Source organism: Gymnogyps californianus, chromosome 5 (assembly GCF_018139145.2).
Source record: "Gymnogyps californianus isolate 813 chromosome 5, ASM1813914v2, whole genome shotgun sequence".
Taxonomy (NCBI): domain Eukaryota; kingdom Metazoa; phylum Chordata; class Aves; order Accipitriformes; family Cathartidae; genus Gymnogyps; species Gymnogyps californianus.
This window is the reverse complement of record NC_059475.1, coordinates 43,024,738-43,042,306: the sequence shown is the minus strand read 5'-3', so window position 1 is coordinate 43,042,306 and position 17,569 is coordinate 43,024,738. Positions and strand designations below refer to the sequence as shown.

Below are 17,569 nucleotides of genomic sequence, written 5' to 3'. Positions count from 1 at the left end.
TTACAGCAAAACAAGAGAACAGAACAAATTGTTACTAGCAAGAACTGGCTGGAACAAGCTATGACAATTTAAGAACTTCCCATCTGAAAAAAAAAAAAATAAATCACTGATTACAAAATGAAAAGCAATGCCCCTACCTTTATTACCCTAGTAGTGTAGGTTTTTTTCTAGAAAACATGAATACTGTCATGGATACGCTTCACAAAACTTGATCTCATGAGCCAGTGAGGCTGCTCTTTTCCAGAACTCAAAATAGCAGGCTTTGCTTCTGTGTCAGGGGAAAAAAAAAATGGGAAGTTAATTTTCTTTTTTCTTCAGATGCCAGCAAGGTACAGATCTAGTTCTTTCATCTTACTTCCAACAATGTGCACTGAACCAAACTATTTCTTATTTGGTACACCAGGGCATTGGCTTAATGAGAAACAGGACAGGAAAGGTAGAGAAGAATGCAGCGTATTATTCCATGTCATTAAAATTGCTGTAATAAATCTACACGTACTCACTCCACCTGAACTCCCCATCTACCTCTCTGTGCTTAGACTGTCATCACTGGAGGCTTTACAGTGAAAAGGTATGGTCTAACATTGTGCATTACGAGTTGATTCAGTACCACATGTTGCACTTAAGAAGTATCTGAAATCCTAGAGGTTCATTACTGCCTGCCTTAACATCTTTTGGTTCCAGGATGAATACACAGACAGCTCCTGATAACCCATGGACTATTTATGTTAAGATGCCCTATTAAGCTATTTCTGTCTATAATACCTGCCCTTACTGCTTCTGGGGCCCCCTTGGAGGGTGAGGGGGGTTGCTCATAAGAAATCCAGATGTTTTTCACAGAGTCCAATAAATACTGATTTACCTAAGCTGACTGCATGTACTTGGATTTGCATCCTTACACTCTACACCACAAACAAAGAGCACTGGGAATGTAACGTGGATACAGCTACAAGGCTGTGCAGAGCCAGTCCGAGTTTAGTACAGGTAACACTGATCTGGGTCTAGTATGCAAGTAAGACTTGACCCTATTCCTGCTTAACTACTCATGCATTCACACTGGAACTGCAACTACCAGAGTTTTCAGCACTGGCACAATAAACCACAAATATACGGAGCAAGCCCAAGTCTGGTATCACTCTTGATAAGCTCTACCCAAACCAGAAGTGTTAGGATCGTATCATGCATACTCCAGTTTCCCTGCCAGTGCCAGGTTTGGAACAGCAGGTGATACCAGGTACAGTTCAACACCAGCCATGGCTGGTACAGTTTGGTTGCAGGTGCTATCTGCTCCAGGGTGCGAGGAATGCGATCACGTGTATGTGTAATAACATGGGGTTTTCCCATTAGGTCAGCTATCCCCATCTGCGTAGCTGCTGTATGTTAAACAACAAAAAGCTTTGACTGAAAAAGAAAAATCCCCATCATTAGTATGAAAAGAGAACCATGAATTTTCACTGCAGGACAAAATACTAGCAAAAATGGCATTTCAGTTGCTGCAATTTTAACTCTGCTTATTAAAACAAAAAAAAGATGCAACATTGCCAGTTAATATATTGTAGACAGCTTATTTCATCATCTCTGAGCACAAGATGGGATGTTCTGTATTGCAAAAGCATAAGATATGAACAAACACCCATTGCTCTCAGAACCACCACTTGAGTTATACAATCACATACAAGCTCCAAAATTTAGAATTAAAGGTGTTGCAGGGAGTTTTAGTACTAAATACTATGCAAATGTGCTCTAGTCATATGGCTCCCCAATTGTCATCTTCCTTTTAATTTGTTTTGTTCAAGAAGTCACTAGTGAAGTTTTATATACATAATTAAAGCTGATCAAGAACAAAGTATCCGTGGATTATATTTTATGGCAGAGTAAATGATGACTTAAGTCTACTCAAATTCCAGGTTGTTATACAACTGGAGTATGAGGAAGAAAGGTCCTAGGAAGTTTCAGAAACTCAGCTGTCACTTGGAACAACACAGACCTTTCCAAATGTGCCATTAGTGTTTGTTCTGCCAATTGTTGCACAAAACCACACAGAATTCTCAGATAACCAACCCAAAACCAGAAGCAAGGGTGGCTTCATCTTATCATCCGTACTACACTATCTGACATGAGGGAAGCTGAAATTTGGAGGCACTCATGGAAATTCAGGAAGCTTTGTAAAGTCAACAATTCGCAGTACATTTGAATCTCCTCAACTCAGTTATCACATAAGGTTAGCATTATCTTTTATTAAAACCACCAAACACAGAATTGCATCTCCTTTACTACAATGAACTTGAAAAATACACATTCAAGGGGCTTTAACTGTAAAGCAAAAAGAAAAAAATTAAGCAATCCCAGTTTCTGATGACTTATGAGGCCTTCCCCAAAGGTCTCAAAAAAAAAAAATCAAAGAGAATTTTGGGTTAAAGCCAATATAGGAATAGCACAGCAGAGGAATGAAAGTAAGGAGCTAAGTCGTATTAGCTTGGCATTCTTCCAAGATGACTCTCATGTCTGCCCAACAGCTAAAAATGCCTGGTAATCTTCCCTTTCTGCTCAGTGTCTCCTCCCTCACAACTTCATCATCTCCCTTTTTGCTGCTGAGGCTGAAACCTCTTCAATTGCAGCAAAACAAAAATGCATTTTTCTTCACACTCAAGCTTTTGCAGTCTTCTCTTTTCTCCTAACCCAGAACCTTTGAAAGAGCAAGGGGAATTGCTTCCCAGAGACATTCTTGTTGATGGACTTTGTCTATTGGCCCCATCCAGCCCCAACATTGTTTCTGGCACTGCCCAAAGCCTCAAAACCAGGTAGGTGACAAACAGCCAAAATCCCAAAGTACACTGCATATAGAGTCTGTTCCCCTAAACAAATGTTAGCTTCAGAGCTGTTTAACTATAGCAGATGTCTGTTAAATGCACTACCTGCAGCCCAAATAAATCAGTTTAAAGGAATGCACTGGGAATCGCAGCTCAAGTTTTTTCCTTCAACTTAGTCGTATATCCTCATACGAACCTGAGCAAATATTAACACCACCTTAATTTCCCCACAGTTAAACCAGTAATGCTGTAAGCCTTTCAACATCATGGCAAGAAGAGAACGCATGTAAACGTAAGAATTATCTCAAGACACACACACCACATAATCTGATATAAAACTTTACATTAGGAGCCAAATAGCTCAGATGAAAAATACAGCGCGGAGTATAAATTTTCTCTTAAAATACAACTAAAAGGCAAGCAATCATCACAGAAACAAAGTCATCAAGCATTTTGATGAGAATTTCATAGAACTGAAAGTTTAAAAAATTACATTAAAAGGAGACACCAAGTATTTCAAAAACCTCTGTTTTATTTGTACAGAGTAAAATACATCATATAGCGAACATTGTTTTCCACCCATAATCTAAAGCCATTAATAAGTGTTTCCTTTTCACCAAATATCCTGGCCAGAAGCACAGACAATGGAAATGGGAACGCTAATTAGTCTCTCTCTGCCAAAGCTACAAGGTGCACATCAATCTCTGCTTCTGTAAGGATCCTGAAAGAACAAAAAGAAATCTTAAATAGCTTAAATGATTCTTCCCCTTAAGCTCCAATATTACAACCTAATATCTACACAAATAAGTTTTATACAATGCATCTTTCAGTCCTTTAAAGCCCCGCTGCCAGGGCCACAGGCTGACATTCCAATTCTTTTTGAAAAAGTAAAGGAAGAATCAAAGGCACTAGAGAGCAAAGAGGTAACAAATGGTAGAAAAAGAACAGGTAATTCCTCATGAGTAATATATTTGCAAGCTGGGACCTGGTGAGAAGAATGGGTATGGTAATTAGTATGATTACTCCAAGGGGGACACAGGTTTTCATAGCCTTTTCCCTCTGCTTGTTATCCATCCTTTCTGAAAAGGACATAAGACCAGTAAATGAAGTCTGGCAGAAAGCTAGCACTTGACCCTTGAGCAGCAGTAGAAAAGGGGTAATGCAGCTCCTGCATGCTTTCTCAAAAATGCTATGCTATTCTGTTGTCCTAAACACACACCAGCAAATGCAAAACCACCCATCATCACCGTGTCAACTTTAAACACATTAGGAAGCACTCAAAAGACTGCACCTGTAGGACCCAAAGGTCTGAAGCCTCTCTCCAATCCCCACCTACCCAGTAGGTAGACTAAAGCAGCAGAGGACTTTTCTTCCCCATTTAGCTGTTCCTCTTTTTTTGTTGTTTTTTTTAATAAAAAAAAGCAACGAAAGACTAAGGCAGAAATAACTGAACTCCTCTGCAGCAAGCCAGACTTACCTAAATTTTAGGTAAGACATACCTAGAGGGTCCTTTTGCATTAACAAAAAAGCCCCAAAACTTATTCTCCCACATTTGATGCACACGTCTGCAGCTATACGTTGTGGTGTGAGAAGGCTGTCAAGTACACTGTATCTGATGTGAGGTACAGCCCTCAGCAGGAAGATTTCCAGGTGTTGTCTCAATAGATTGACCAAGTAACCTTGTTGCACACCGTGCGCTGCACTCAGATTCAGGCAATAATGGGGGAGGGAGGAAATTGCAGGTGTCTTGCTTTCCTGCTAGGTGGGAATGCAGTGTACTCGGAATGTAAAAATTCAGCTAGTTCCAAATCACTGCAGTGATTTTTAAATCCAGTATCTTTTAATCTTGTCAAATTTAAATAGAATATTTCAAATCATAGAAATTCATAATCTATTAACTATATACTGGAGATGTTAGAAACTGCTACAATTACAAGATGAGCAAGAGTCATTTAAAGACCCCATTTAGAAAAGGTTTAAAAAAAATTAAGGAACTTGCAAAATTTTTCTTAATCTAAACCAGACTTTGTTGTGTTAGTTGTCATGACTATGATTTGGAAGTGGACTCCAGATACTAGTACAAAGAAAAATCTTTATTCTTTTAAGCATGAAAAATCATCTAGAACAGATGTAACTACGTTTTAATCATCACATAAAGCAATACCCTTTTAAGAAATAAAAGATAACACTTTTCTCTACTGGATCCCTTAACCATGTCAAACATTTTAGAACTGTGTTGTTATTTTTTTTAAACAATGTCTTTTACCCCTACACATTTTGAAGAGTTACAAGTTAAAAAAAAAAACTCCAAAACTTCAACTTCTGACATTTATCTCTTTTTTTCGATTTACCATTACCCAGGAAGTTAAAACTAATTGCACATAACCAGAGAAACACACCAAGTTTTATTAACACTGATCACTTACCTGAATTTAGGATTTTCCACTGTAACTACACCAACTTCTATTTCTGAAGGTTTGAAATCAATGGATAGTACAGTAGACAGGCATGTTATTGCTGTCTGAAAGATGACAAAAAACCCTATCATTAAACAGAAAGCACTAAGGCTTTTTTTTTTTTTTAATAGACATAGCATTAACAACTACCTTTCCTTCTAGTTTTAAGTTATTTCCTTCCACCTCAAAACCTCAGCTGAAAAGTTTCAAATAGTTCCCCCTTGTTACAGAATACAGTCCCTCTCCGGTCCTCTCCCTAAAAAGCCCAATCTACAAAAACCAGAGGGACGTGTCATTTTTGTAGTAGAAAAAAACCACAACAAAACCAAAACCTTTTATCATGCAAAGATTAAAACCCCAGGTCCCAAGGACAGAACATGTTTCATTAGTGGCAAACAAGACAGATATCATCATTACAGTCCAAGATTACTCAAAGCACATGTCACGCATAGCTTCCATTTTGGCTTTTCTTCTGGTAATTAAAATTATGCTGGCTGTTTTTAAAAACTGCATTTCATCATGGCTTAACTTATTTTTTTTCCATCCTAATCATCACCTGTTTTAAAAGGTGTTCTTTGCAACCTCACTTATACTTAACCCTGCAGTAGGGTCATAATAATGCTGAAGATGTATTCCTAAAACGATGATTGAGCACAAAAAGAAGTTCCATAAAACAGCTATGTAGCTAGATGCTTACCAAATCAGTTATTCTGACATGCTGGCATTTAATTCTGATCAGTAATGTGTTAGGAAGTGTAGAACACCAGACAAGATCTAAAGTCGATTTTCAATATGTTGATAATACATTGATTCTGCAATAATTCTATAAGACTATATAGACGTCTTATCAGAAGACTGCCAAGTTGTTAAAAAAAAAAAACCAACCCAACCCAAACCAAAAAACCAAACCAAATTCTTATCCTTGGAGCATTACCTCTAACGCACCACAAGCTTTAAAAAAAAAAAAAAAAAAAAAAAAATGCTGTGTGTGTGTGTGAAGAACATTACAAAAACGTGATTCTTGTTTTTGCTTGACAGACTTGCTTCTCCCTGTCACTACTGACTTAGAGTAACAGTGTCAGATCTACGTTCACAATCTCAGCATTTTTACAAAGACAACAAAAAGGTATAGAAGCACATCCAGGATTTGACTGGCAGATTAATTACCAATTAAGTATTTGCACCAAACCATGGAAGTTTTATGACTTAAAAACAAGAATATGAAAAGACTGTTTCACCTACCTCCAACCGCTCAGCTAAGAGACATGCACAGTATAATCAAGCAGTGATAGAAAAATACATTTAACATGAAAAATATTTAGTCAGGATAAAAAAGGATCTCTGAGGTAATTTCAGATACATTCAATTTCAGTATGCTATGATTATTTAACCTTCTCAGGATCTTCTCTTTAAAGAAACCACATATTAAGGAAATCAGTACTTGTTAAGATATACATATAAAACTTATGAGTTTATGCTGAAGAACCTTCTGTTTAAATGGTACTTTCACAGTAATGTAGACTTCAGAAGTAATTTAGCTGAAGGTCTGAATCTGCATAGCACTCACAGGGATCTTAATACAATACTCTGTTTAATCTTATGGGGAGTCAGTTGCTTAGGTTATTATTCCTCATTTCAACTGCTGATCTTGTGATGCAGGAAACATAACATTATGAGAGAAGAACAAGGCCTGGCAGGAGAAACAGGTAGGCCATGGAAGAGGACTGTATAGACAGATCTCTACAGTGTACGTGAAAAAGTAAGGATGATTTATAAAGTAAGTTCATTGACCTATTTTATAAGTAGGATACATTTTTATAATGGGCCTTGAACAGCAGTTTTCACAGTAGGCATAACAACTGGTATTATATTTACTAACCTGACAGACAAGCACTACCCTGTCCTGTTTGAAATGCTTTCTAACATGAAGATTGTTTTAAGTGCCACTAAAAGAAAATAGTACTGGTATCCCCAGAATCAAGCACTGTAGTAACCAACCACCAGCTACAGTGGGAGAGCTACAATTATAGATTCTGCTTCAGCTCACGTAAAGCAGAAAAAGCAGATTAGATGACTATTTAAACATGTGCAAAATACTTTCAAAAGATTTTCTGGTTGGAATAGCTATACTTGCTCTGGCAGCAATACAGAACGGTAAGAAAACAGGAAATGCCTAACTGTGTTCCTTTACATTCCAAGCCTACATACAGCATATTCATTAAAAATACTTTAACAAATCTTTATTTCCTTCTGCTGGCCTACCTCTACTGTTTGTTCGTATGTCCAATCAAATTTCTTCTTTACTTTCTTTTCAAGAAAACTGGTTGACTCTGTCTGTTTAACTCCTGCAGCTGTGGCCTTGAATCCACAATAGTAACCTGCTGGATCACACTTGTATACCTGAGGGCCGTGTTCTTCATCAATACCAATCAAAATCATACCTTGAAAAGAAAATTTGTTAATTTATTTCTTTCTCCAATTTTAGCAATTTTACTCAACTGAAGAATAGAATAGATACTCCTCTCCTGTGAAAAACGTGCATGCACAGCAGTACATTTTTGGGAACCAGTCCAATACCTAAAGCTGTGATTTCTTCTTTATCTCTAGTTTGCCATTTCTTACCAGCGTCTCATTACCAGCTGTGCAACTCAGTAGTTTAGTGCAAACCAGATTTCTGTCACTCCCAAAGAAGGCTGCTCATTAAACATAGAAACATTTTTGCCACGCTCAGTGCTTAGAGAACCACAAAGTCAGGAAACACGAAAGTTTAATCCTGATACGAAGTTAACCCAGCCACAGTTCACATCCTGTGTGTTATATGACACTTTAAAAGTGTAAACAATAGTTCTATTAACATGTGCCTTTTACCAGAAAGCAACTTTACAAATATGTTGAAACGAATGGAAATATTAAAAGATCTTTAGATTTCTCGACTGTAATCCTGAAAAGCACTGCATTACATCCCTTTTCCTCTTTTCTTAAAAGAAAAAAAAATGATAAAAAAAATCTGAAATGAAATGTGGAAATATCAGAACATAAAACTGAGTCTTTGAAGACCATTTGGCTAAGTGCTTTCAAGTTGGATAGACTTCAAGTAACACAAACTGATCACATCACTGAAATGCATCTGTGTTCACCCACACTTCTAGATTTACAGTTGTATAGTCTCAATATGCATATTAAAAATAACTCGAAAGCAATACTTGCAAAAAAACCCAACAAACAGAACAAGGTCAAGGTTTTAAATTATTTTCACTTTACACTTGCGTAACTTTTAACTAGTAGTTATAGCTGATAAGCTTCTGAGCAGCTATTATTACAACAGAAAAAAATTTCCCATCATCTTCTCAAAAAAGGTTAAGGAAAGTTAAGAAAAATACATTTTTATTCACGTATTTAAAAAAAAAAAAAAATCACTTTCCAGTAGTATCAAGGCATGGGAAATGTCAAGGGAAGAAAGAAACAATCATTCCTGAACATTACAAGTATACAAGCATAGGAAAATTGCCCCATCACGGAAACTGTGGTGCAACTCTGAATGTTACTCTTTTAGTGAGAAGTGCTAGTGCCTACTATGATTACAAGAAGTGATTCATCAATTCTGAAACTATTCTCCTTAAAAGAAAAAAAAAAACCAAACAAAAAAACAAGCAAACAAAAAGAAATCCAGACAGAATGTTTAATGAAAAAGTAATTGAGGAAACATTAAGTCTTTTATCTCAGTTCCCGGACAGCCTAACGGTACGGTTATAATTTGCTCACAGCCAAATATAAGAGAAAAAACAAGTCATAACCAACCTCAGAACACACAGATGACCAGGAATATCTACGAAAAACAACTTTACATACATTTTTTTTATTTAAGCTGCATTTGCTGTTATAAAACAAGACTGGTGTAGAAATGTTTGCAAGTGAAATATTTTTAAGCACTTCTCTACATTATATATACCATGGTTAAGAGCAAAAATTATGCAGCTTTTTGTCCTATACATACTACTCAGATAAAAAAGCCACAAAATCTGCCCAAGCATAACTGCACTCTCCATATGTCTGTTTTAACAGTGATATTTACACAGACAGTGGTAGAAAGAGCATCTCCCATTCAGACATCACTGTGCAGTGCAAACAGACTAGGCCCCAAAAACTAAGGTGAAATAGTATCACATGTTTTAAAGAGGCTAAATCATTTACTCCAATTCAAATGCTGAGTCAATGGTAAAATCATGGCTCCAGTTCAAGACTTCCAACACTGCTCTCTCATCTGGCTGTTCATCCCTCTTACTCCTTCAGTTACATCCATATCTCACACAATTTTAAAATGGGTGAGAATTTCTTACACTTGAAGTTGCAAGCTTAGACAAGAAATAGAAAAGATTAATTTCATACACCATACTCACAGCAACCAAGAGGCCTCATTTCAGCGTTTTGCGTATAGACCTGAGAAATATCTGCAATCCTTTTACACAGCATATCCACAGGGATGTCATAGCCATACTTGTACTTCCAGTTAGCAGCCTCATAGCGGGCTCTCTGCACCTGGGATCTGCTGTCAGCTAGACAGAAAGAACCAATATTAATTTCACTGAACATGTACCATATTTATTCCTACCATTGCTTGAAAATGCAAATTCCAGGCCCAACTTGAAGTTGTCTTTAAATATACACATCAGAACTAGACAAGTTCTCCAAAACCAGACTGAGTGGAACAAATCTCCTAGAGCACTTATTTGTTTTATGTGATGCAAAGTTGGCGAACTACATAAAAAATCTGACACACTGTAAAAGGGGGTAAAAGTCAATAGTGAATAGGCATTGTAATTATGAACAACCACTGTGCTGCTCATAGGCCTGGAGTTGCATGCTCGGCCTACTCCACTGTATAGCCCCAACCATGGCTGAATTAAAACTCAGTCAAATTAATGAGTAGGAGTTGAAATGAAACAATAGATAATTAACTAGAACTAAGTACATTGTAAAGACCATAAAGGTTAAGTAACTAGAAAACTGCTTGTAGAATAGAAAACTTAATAGAACATCTCAAAGTCTTTCTCAGAATTGTAAAGGTTGAAGTTCTCTGAAGAAGGCTTAGAAGATGCTGACCCAGAAAATGACCTTACGACCCGAAGAAAGAATTGAGAAACATAAGAAGAATTCCGCTGAGACAGGGGATTGTGATGGACTTTGATAAATGATAAAAATCAAGAACTGAAAACACCTGGAAATTTGTAAAGACTTCGGACCTTACGTAACGACTATGTAAAAGTATATAAGTCTTGTGATTTTAAAGGTTAGGTGCCATTCACTGAGGTGATGGCCTAACTCTGAGTTGATTAATAAAGCAAACCTAGAGTTATCCGCGTTTGGACTTAAAATTTGTAACACACACTTCAGATACTGAAAAAAGATCGTGGATTAAATACCTGTCATTCCTGTCATCACACAGCCAATATTTTCAGTAATTCTGAATAAATGAGTCACGGTGTTGGAATCCAGTAACTTGTCCTAAAGAGGAAACAGAAATAATCTAATAGAAAACACTGTCCTTCAAGTACAAAAAAAAGACAGACTCTGGATGCTCTGGTATCTACAGAAGAGCCCAAAAGAATCAACTAAGAGCTAAAAATTGTCTTTCAGGCTCTCCACTATTTACTGCTATAGGCATGCGAAGGAAGAAATAGGAGAATAGGGAAGATAAAACCCGCAGTATCTGGAAAAGGATGACAGCTAGAGCATGGCCAACATCAAAGTCCTTTTCCCTCCAAAGAAATTTTGAGAACACACATATAAAAACTCGCGCTCTTATTGCATGTTGCCCTTCAAACACAAGGGTTTTCCCCCTTTGTCAACAATACATCACCACTGTGCTGAAACACTCATGAAAATCTGTTCTGCATGCTATTGGTATAACATTTTCTGAGTAGGAATTAAAGAAGTCAGGAAACTGATTATGGACAACTCAGCCCTTACAAGCCAGAGTAATGTATGCATGCTTAAGTACAGCAGGACCAACTTTGTATTTTAGCTTTATCCCTTCGACAACTACGGAGAAAACCAGTATTACAGTACTTGGTGAAGAAATGTACAATTTAGCACTAAACGCAGCTAGAACTTGTCATAAGCAGAACGATAATAAGACATTAATTCAAACAGCAATATATGTCAATGCTAATAAATATAATATCAATGTTGCAGAGTCTCACGCCCACCTTTTTTCTCATCTCCTTCCAGTCCCGCCCTCAAAAATAGACTACTTACAGGTACTTTCTTCTGTGTTACAATTACTGCAGAATCTTTCCCACGAACAGCTACAGATGTAAGTCCACCTTGGTTTATGGCCTTAAAAGCATATTCTAGAAAAATATGTAAATGTTAATAAAAACCAGTGTTAGAGATACTAGAACAATTAACTCTGACACACCTCCCCCAACACAGAAATCTCACCAAGTTCTGGCCTTTTTAATACTTTAATACTTATGCAACACTTTGCGTCTTTAAGGTCTTTAGTACAATGCACACAAGAACTTTCTGATGGGAATTAAAGTCACTGACTATCTTCACAAAACCACTACCACTCCTTCCTTCAAATATTTCTAATAATTTGCCTTTTTGTTCAGTTAGAATGCTTAACAGTAACAGAATTTGTTTTAGAACAGAAAAAGGCTGTTCTGCACTTGACCAAAACAGTCCAACCTTAACCTACAGTAATTGTAAATCCTTACAGAAGATTTTTTATCATGCAGAAGCTTTGTATTTCCAGCATTATTACCATTGCAAGGATGTAATTTTCTTTTGTAGATTTTAACTGACACAGATGAAAACTGAAACGACGGACCAAGCACAGAAGATGGGTTTTAACCTTACTATCATGTTTTCTGACTTGACGTTCAAACACTGCAATGCTTTTATTCACTTTTTAAAATGAAACCTATGCACATGCCAACTAAACAGCATTATTCAGATGAATACAATGGATTAAGATTTACTTGATATGATCCATGAAATAAATTTCCCTTGATTAACGGTTTCAAAAGCCTCAGGAACAACAACTTTAAAAATCGTTTATCTGGCAACATATGATAAACATTCAAAACTTCCTAATATCTGGTTAGGAGAGGCAAGTTTCAGGCAATAGCTAAATGTAGATGAACTTTTTGTTAGCTATGTGAATGAAACTGGAATTTAGAACATGTCTAACTAACAGTGCAGCAAATTGCTAAAACTATCTTCTAAAATAACAGGAGCAAGAAATTCAGCTGTTTTAAAAGCTGCATTCAGATCTATGGAAGAGAATGCACAACAGGAAAGGAATAATCTGAAAATGAAAAAACAAATCTTGCAATACCAGGATCTTGATGTTCAATCTGCTGAGTCAGTGTTGTGGAAGGGCTGATTGCCATGTATTTATGGCACTGTATTTATGACTCTCAGGCATCAGAGCATTTACTGGTTACCCAAACATGCCATAAAGAATGTTTCCCCTTTCTCTCTGCTAGATGCACAACTGCGCTCACCTCTTCACTTGCCTTGCCTGGGATGATCAGTGCTAGCCTGCAGCAAGCACAACCTACAGCAAAACACAGAACCCAGTGAGACACGAGCTAGCACTGCCCGCAAACTGGTCATGTTTGAAGCCCTAGGCCAGGGCTCTGCAACACTTGTTTATTTATGTGTACAAATACCTGAAGGGAGGGTGTAAAGAAAACGGACAGAGCCAGACTCTTTTTAGTGGTGCCCAGTGACAGGACCAGAGGCAACAGGCACAAACTGAAACACAGGAGGGTCCGTCTGAACATCAGGAAACACTTTTTTACTGTGAGGGTGACTGAGCACTGGCACCGGTTGCCCAGGGAGGCTGTGGAGTCTCCATCCTCGGAGATGTTCAAGAGCTGTCTGGACACGGTCCCGCGCAAGCAGCTCTAGGTGGCCCTGCCTGAGCAGGGGTTTGGACCAGATGACCTCCAGAGGTCCCTTTCAACCTCAACTGTTCTGTGATTCTGAGACGCTTAGGTGGGAGCAGGAATAGGTGCCCTCACAAACTGGTTTTGCTCACAAGTACTGACAACCAGGCTTGCTGAACTGCAGTCCCTGCTCACACTGTTCCTATTACCATCTGCATTGCTCAGTTTTCAAAGAGACAAGCCAAAAAGTGAAGTGGCTCTTACAGTATAACAAATCCAAATTGCTAGTGGCATTTTAAGTCTGTTTTCTGCTATGTAAGTATTTCAGTAGTACCGCACACATTCTTTCTGAAAACAGCAGTCCCTTGCTGTTCTCTGAATACATCACAACAGTCAGAAAATTTGACCATAATAATTTTCTTCACCTCCCAAAATTCCGTTTAGATGAAACATCACCTCTGAAGACTGGAACTAATAGGTTGCAAGACAACACTGATGCTCTGAGGGATTTTAATCACAGCAGCGAGAAATATATACGAAATAACTGTTACTTTTCTAATATGAGATCACTTCAAAGGCACATGAGCTTTTTGAGCTTCGGAAACGGAAGACAGATCTAAGGCAAAGTACAGGCATTTCAGTCCAATATCACTGCACTGGAAATCTCTGTTCAGGTACTGCCAAATTCCAGAAAAACCTCAAGTTTTAAGGCAGCCTTAAAGCAACATGTGTCCATGCCCATCCTTGACAGCACCTAGTTAATCTGAATCCAGCACAGGGACAAGGATGTACAGGATTCAAAAAGAAAGACAGACAGACAGAAAGAAAAAAGCTAGATTCAGATATTTGACCGCAAGCAAACATGAGCTTTCTGCCCACGCTGTGGCCAGATGCTGGCCAACAGAGACAGCAGTGTGGCACCATGCCTGAGTTATCAGCCTGGCTGTGTGTAGAGTGAGCTCATACTTGCTTGACATTAACTATGCACACCTACATATTTGTCTTCCCATAGCATATAGGTACTTAAAATATCTTTAAGACACCTTCAGGGTGTGTGCAGAGGCTCTCAAATACACATGCAGATGTTTGCTTCTAAGACACCAGTAAAAGATACAGAGGTACTGCACATTTCTCATACATTAACCTAATGGTTGAATATACCCAGGAGGTAGAAAACCAAGGCTCCGTTTCCTCTCTACTACCGGATGCAGAAACCATTCCCAACAAGCAGTACTGCAACAGAGAAACAGCCAGAAAGGCAATGCAGACCAACCAGCCTGTTTTAATGGCAACGGAAGGTCGGAGCCCATGACTCTTCCATCACAGAGCCACTGACATCCTGTGTGAGGAAGCACTGTCCCTACCATCCATATGTAGGCTTACTACACAAGTTGCATACAAGCCTTATACACACTCCAGGTGTATAAGACAGCACCTGTATGCAGGTATCTAGTACAAGTAACTTTCTACCTGTGTACAGACACCTACCCACAGGCACTTTCCTAGTTGCTCCTTGCAGAAAGGACTGCTCGAGACTGGGCCGCCTGCCCATGAAACCTATTCCACATAGCCTTCTTCCTGAGAAAAACTCAAGGGCAGACACAATAGAAACTATTGGCTACCATGGACCATTCATGCAGTCTGGTCCCAGCAACCTCCTCTCCTGGAGGACAGATGGATGTATGGGCATGCCATGCAATGCACGTGCAGTGAAGCCACTGGGGAACAGCCACTAAGCTCCAGGGGAAGATGGGATCAGGACGATGCTGCCAAAACAATTCATCTGGCCCTGTTGTGAGGATCCTCCAGGAGCGCTCTAAAGGAACTGTCCTGCCGGACTGTGAGTTGACTGTGCTGTTAGAGAGTATTCTGCAGAAGGACCGCCATGGTGCTCCTTCTGCAGAATCTGGTGCATTGTAAAAATATTAATAAAAGATTCAGTGGCCTACAGAAGATGAAGCTAGGCTGCAGCTTAATTGCAGGATGTTCAAAGAAGCCTGGAAATAAAGGACGGCTGCTGCTATCTCACAGGCCATGATGTACAGAACACACGGCATTCAGGTGTAACAAGAGAGAGCATGGGTCACCTCCAAAAACTGACCTTGTTGCTCTGGCATGCAGAATTTGAGGCAGTTCAAGTCCCATTTCAAAGAGCTATTGTAGTTCTCAGATTCCAAAACACAATGCTCATAAGATTGGCAAGATAAACTGAAAGAAACCCTGTAGGGGGAATAAACAGTTTCTGGATAACTGTCAGTCTGGTCTCTAAGCGTCTGAAACAAAACACCGGGAAATCACAGGAGGTGCCTCCCCATGGCAGAGGACACTCGAGAGGGCCTACCCTGGCTCTAAGTTTTCCTTATCTCATGCGAGGATCCTTTTCCCAGGCCCCCACGCCGGCACGACCGGGACCACAGGTGCTCCAGGCTCCCACCAGGTTTCTCCCCGCAAACCGTGGGACCAGGCAGGGCGGGAACCGAGACTCCCCAGCCACGGGAGGCGCCACGTTTCCCCCTCTCCCCAAAGGCAGCCAGGCTCGGCGGAGGTTTTCCGAGCCGGCTGCAGCCCCGCTCGGCGGGAAGCGGCGGCGGCGTGGGCAGGCCGGGCCCGTGACGGGGCAATTCAGCGGCAGCATCCCCGGGGCCGGACACCCACCGACTTGGTAGAGGCGGCCCTCGGGCGAGAAGATGGTGATGTGGCGGTCGAAGCCGGCGCTGGAGCCTCGGGACATGGCGGGTGCGGGGAGGGGCGGCGCGGCCGAGGGGCTCACAGCGTGCAGGGCCCCACCGCTACCGCAGACAGGGCATCCGCCGGAGCACTTCCGGGTTACGCGCGCCGCGCAGGCGCCGAAACACACGCCGCTCGCGCACCGTCACGCTCCACCTCCGTTGCTGCGCATGCCCGAGGACGGCAGCACTTCTTCCCCCCCCACCCGCGCGTCTCCCGCCCGCGTCCGCCGCCCCTCTGCCGAGCATGCGCACCAGGGCGGCTGAGGGGCCCTGCCGGCGGAGCCGCGGCGCGTGCGCAGGTGCGAGCCGTCATGTCGCGACATGTCACCACACGTCGTGAGCAAAATGCAGACCATTGCAGCACGGCAGCTGTAACGCGTTTAGCCAGTGGGGCTGACAGCCCGCCCCCTTCGGCTGCGTGGAAAAGGCGGGTGGAAGCCGAGGGGCAGGCAGTCGGGCCCGCGGCGGGGGGGGACGAAGTTGGGAAGCTGCGAACTGTCAGGCTGATCAAATGATTTCTGATTCATGGAAAACCTCAAACATGTTCGCCATGCATTAGAGAATACGCACGGAAATACCGGAAAACGAGAAAAGTATCATCGTGAGCTGTACAGACAGCCAGGAAAACAAAACCCCTCTGAATTTTCTAAACAAAATATTTCCACGTGTTCTCCTCAATGAGTATAATTTTAAAGAAATATACTAACCTCAAAAAAGATGATTAAGATACTCATAACGAGTAATTGTTGCTGCAGCTGCATTATAATGTGATGTTTAAAAGACTAACTTTTTATCGGTGTCCAGTACAAAGGGAAATTCCCCAAATTTAAACTCATGAATATGTGTTCTTTTTGTCTTTCAGCATCTTGGATTTCCCCTGCTCTTTGTGGGAAGGCTTTTTTGTAAAGTCGGTCATGAGAAGAGTTGGAAAAGCTGTGTTTTGGTATTCACACCTCTGTTTTAAACAATTATTATTAGATGAGCTTGCTCTTTGTTGAAATAGCAGATTACAGGTGCATTTTGCGTATGCCATACATGAAAAGTCTGCTTTCTTGAATTTTTCAATACACTTTTCCTTGCTTATTAATCCTATGGGAGAACAAAATGTCTCGCTGCGTATTACAGGACACAGAGTTTATCCCCTTCATTAGGGAAGCACTTTGTGGGCAGACATGAAATGTTTAAAGCTGTGATGCAAGCACTGGAACACAGGAAACATGAAAATGTAAGAACGCCTCTGCTGGGTCAGACACAGAGTCTGTCTAGACCCATGTCCCGTCTCCAACTGTGGCCAAAAGTGGGTGCCCAAGGAAAAGTATGAAGACTACAGAGAGCCTTTAATGATATACTCCCTGAATATACTCTCCCAGTCTCCAACCATGTGGAGGGACTTCCCAAGGCAGAGAGATTGTCTGGTTATTTAATAACCCTTGCTGGTCTCCCCTTGAACTCACGTGAACTTCTTGCATCCATGACATGCCGTGGCAAAGAGTTGCTCAGCGTAACAACGCGTTGTGTTGTTTCATCTGAAACCTCACCTTTCATCTGAACCTTCTATCTGCCAGCACTGTTTGATGCCGCTTTTGTACTGGAAGAGACGGCAAGCAATTCATCCCTACGCATCCCCTCCACAACACTCATGATTCTTATGACCTCTGTGTCTCTTAAGACCTCTG

The 17,569-nt window shown here is 40.4% G+C and overlaps 1 protein-coding gene across 2 annotated transcripts; it reads right to left on the bottom strand.

Annotated features, from left to right (window-relative positions):
- Positions 1-2,223: 2,223 nt before the first annotated feature.
- PSMA6 (proteasome 20S subunit alpha 6) lies at positions 2,224-15,966 on the bottom strand. 2 transcript variants are annotated; one of them, XM_050897709.1, is made up of 7 exons: positions 15,820-15,966; positions 11,522-11,616; positions 10,687-10,768; positions 9,664-9,819; positions 7,529-7,707; positions 5,237-5,331; positions 2,224-3,531 (listed from the first exon to the last, which is right to left on the bottom strand). In XM_050897709.1, the coding sequence occupies exons 1-7, from the start codon at positions 15,893-15,895 to the stop codon at positions 3,474-3,476; spliced, it is 741 nt and encodes a 246-aa protein (XP_050753666.1). In that variant the 5' UTR covers positions 15,896-15,966; the 3' UTR covers positions 2,224-3,473. The 2 variants fall into 2 exon arrangements, with proteins under 2 accessions (XP_050753666.1, XP_050753667.1); XM_050897710.1 differs by lacking the exon at positions 15,820-15,966 and adding an exon at positions 15,266-15,334.
- Positions 15,967-17,569: the final 1,603 nt, after the last annotated feature.

Coding starts and splice junctions, on each gene's coding strand:
- PSMA6 (XM_050897709.1), bottom strand. CDS start 15,895: ATGTCCCGAGGCTCCAGCGCCGGCTTCGACCGCCACATCACCATCTTC. Junction 5,332..7,528: donor CATACGAACAAACAGTAGAG/GTAGGCCAGCAG, acceptor GTCATCTTTCAG/ACAGCAATAACATGCCTGTC. Junction 3,532..5,236: donor GTGGAAAATCCTAAATTCAG/GTAAGTGATCAG, acceptor TTGTTCTTTCAG/GATCCTTACAGAAGCAGAGA.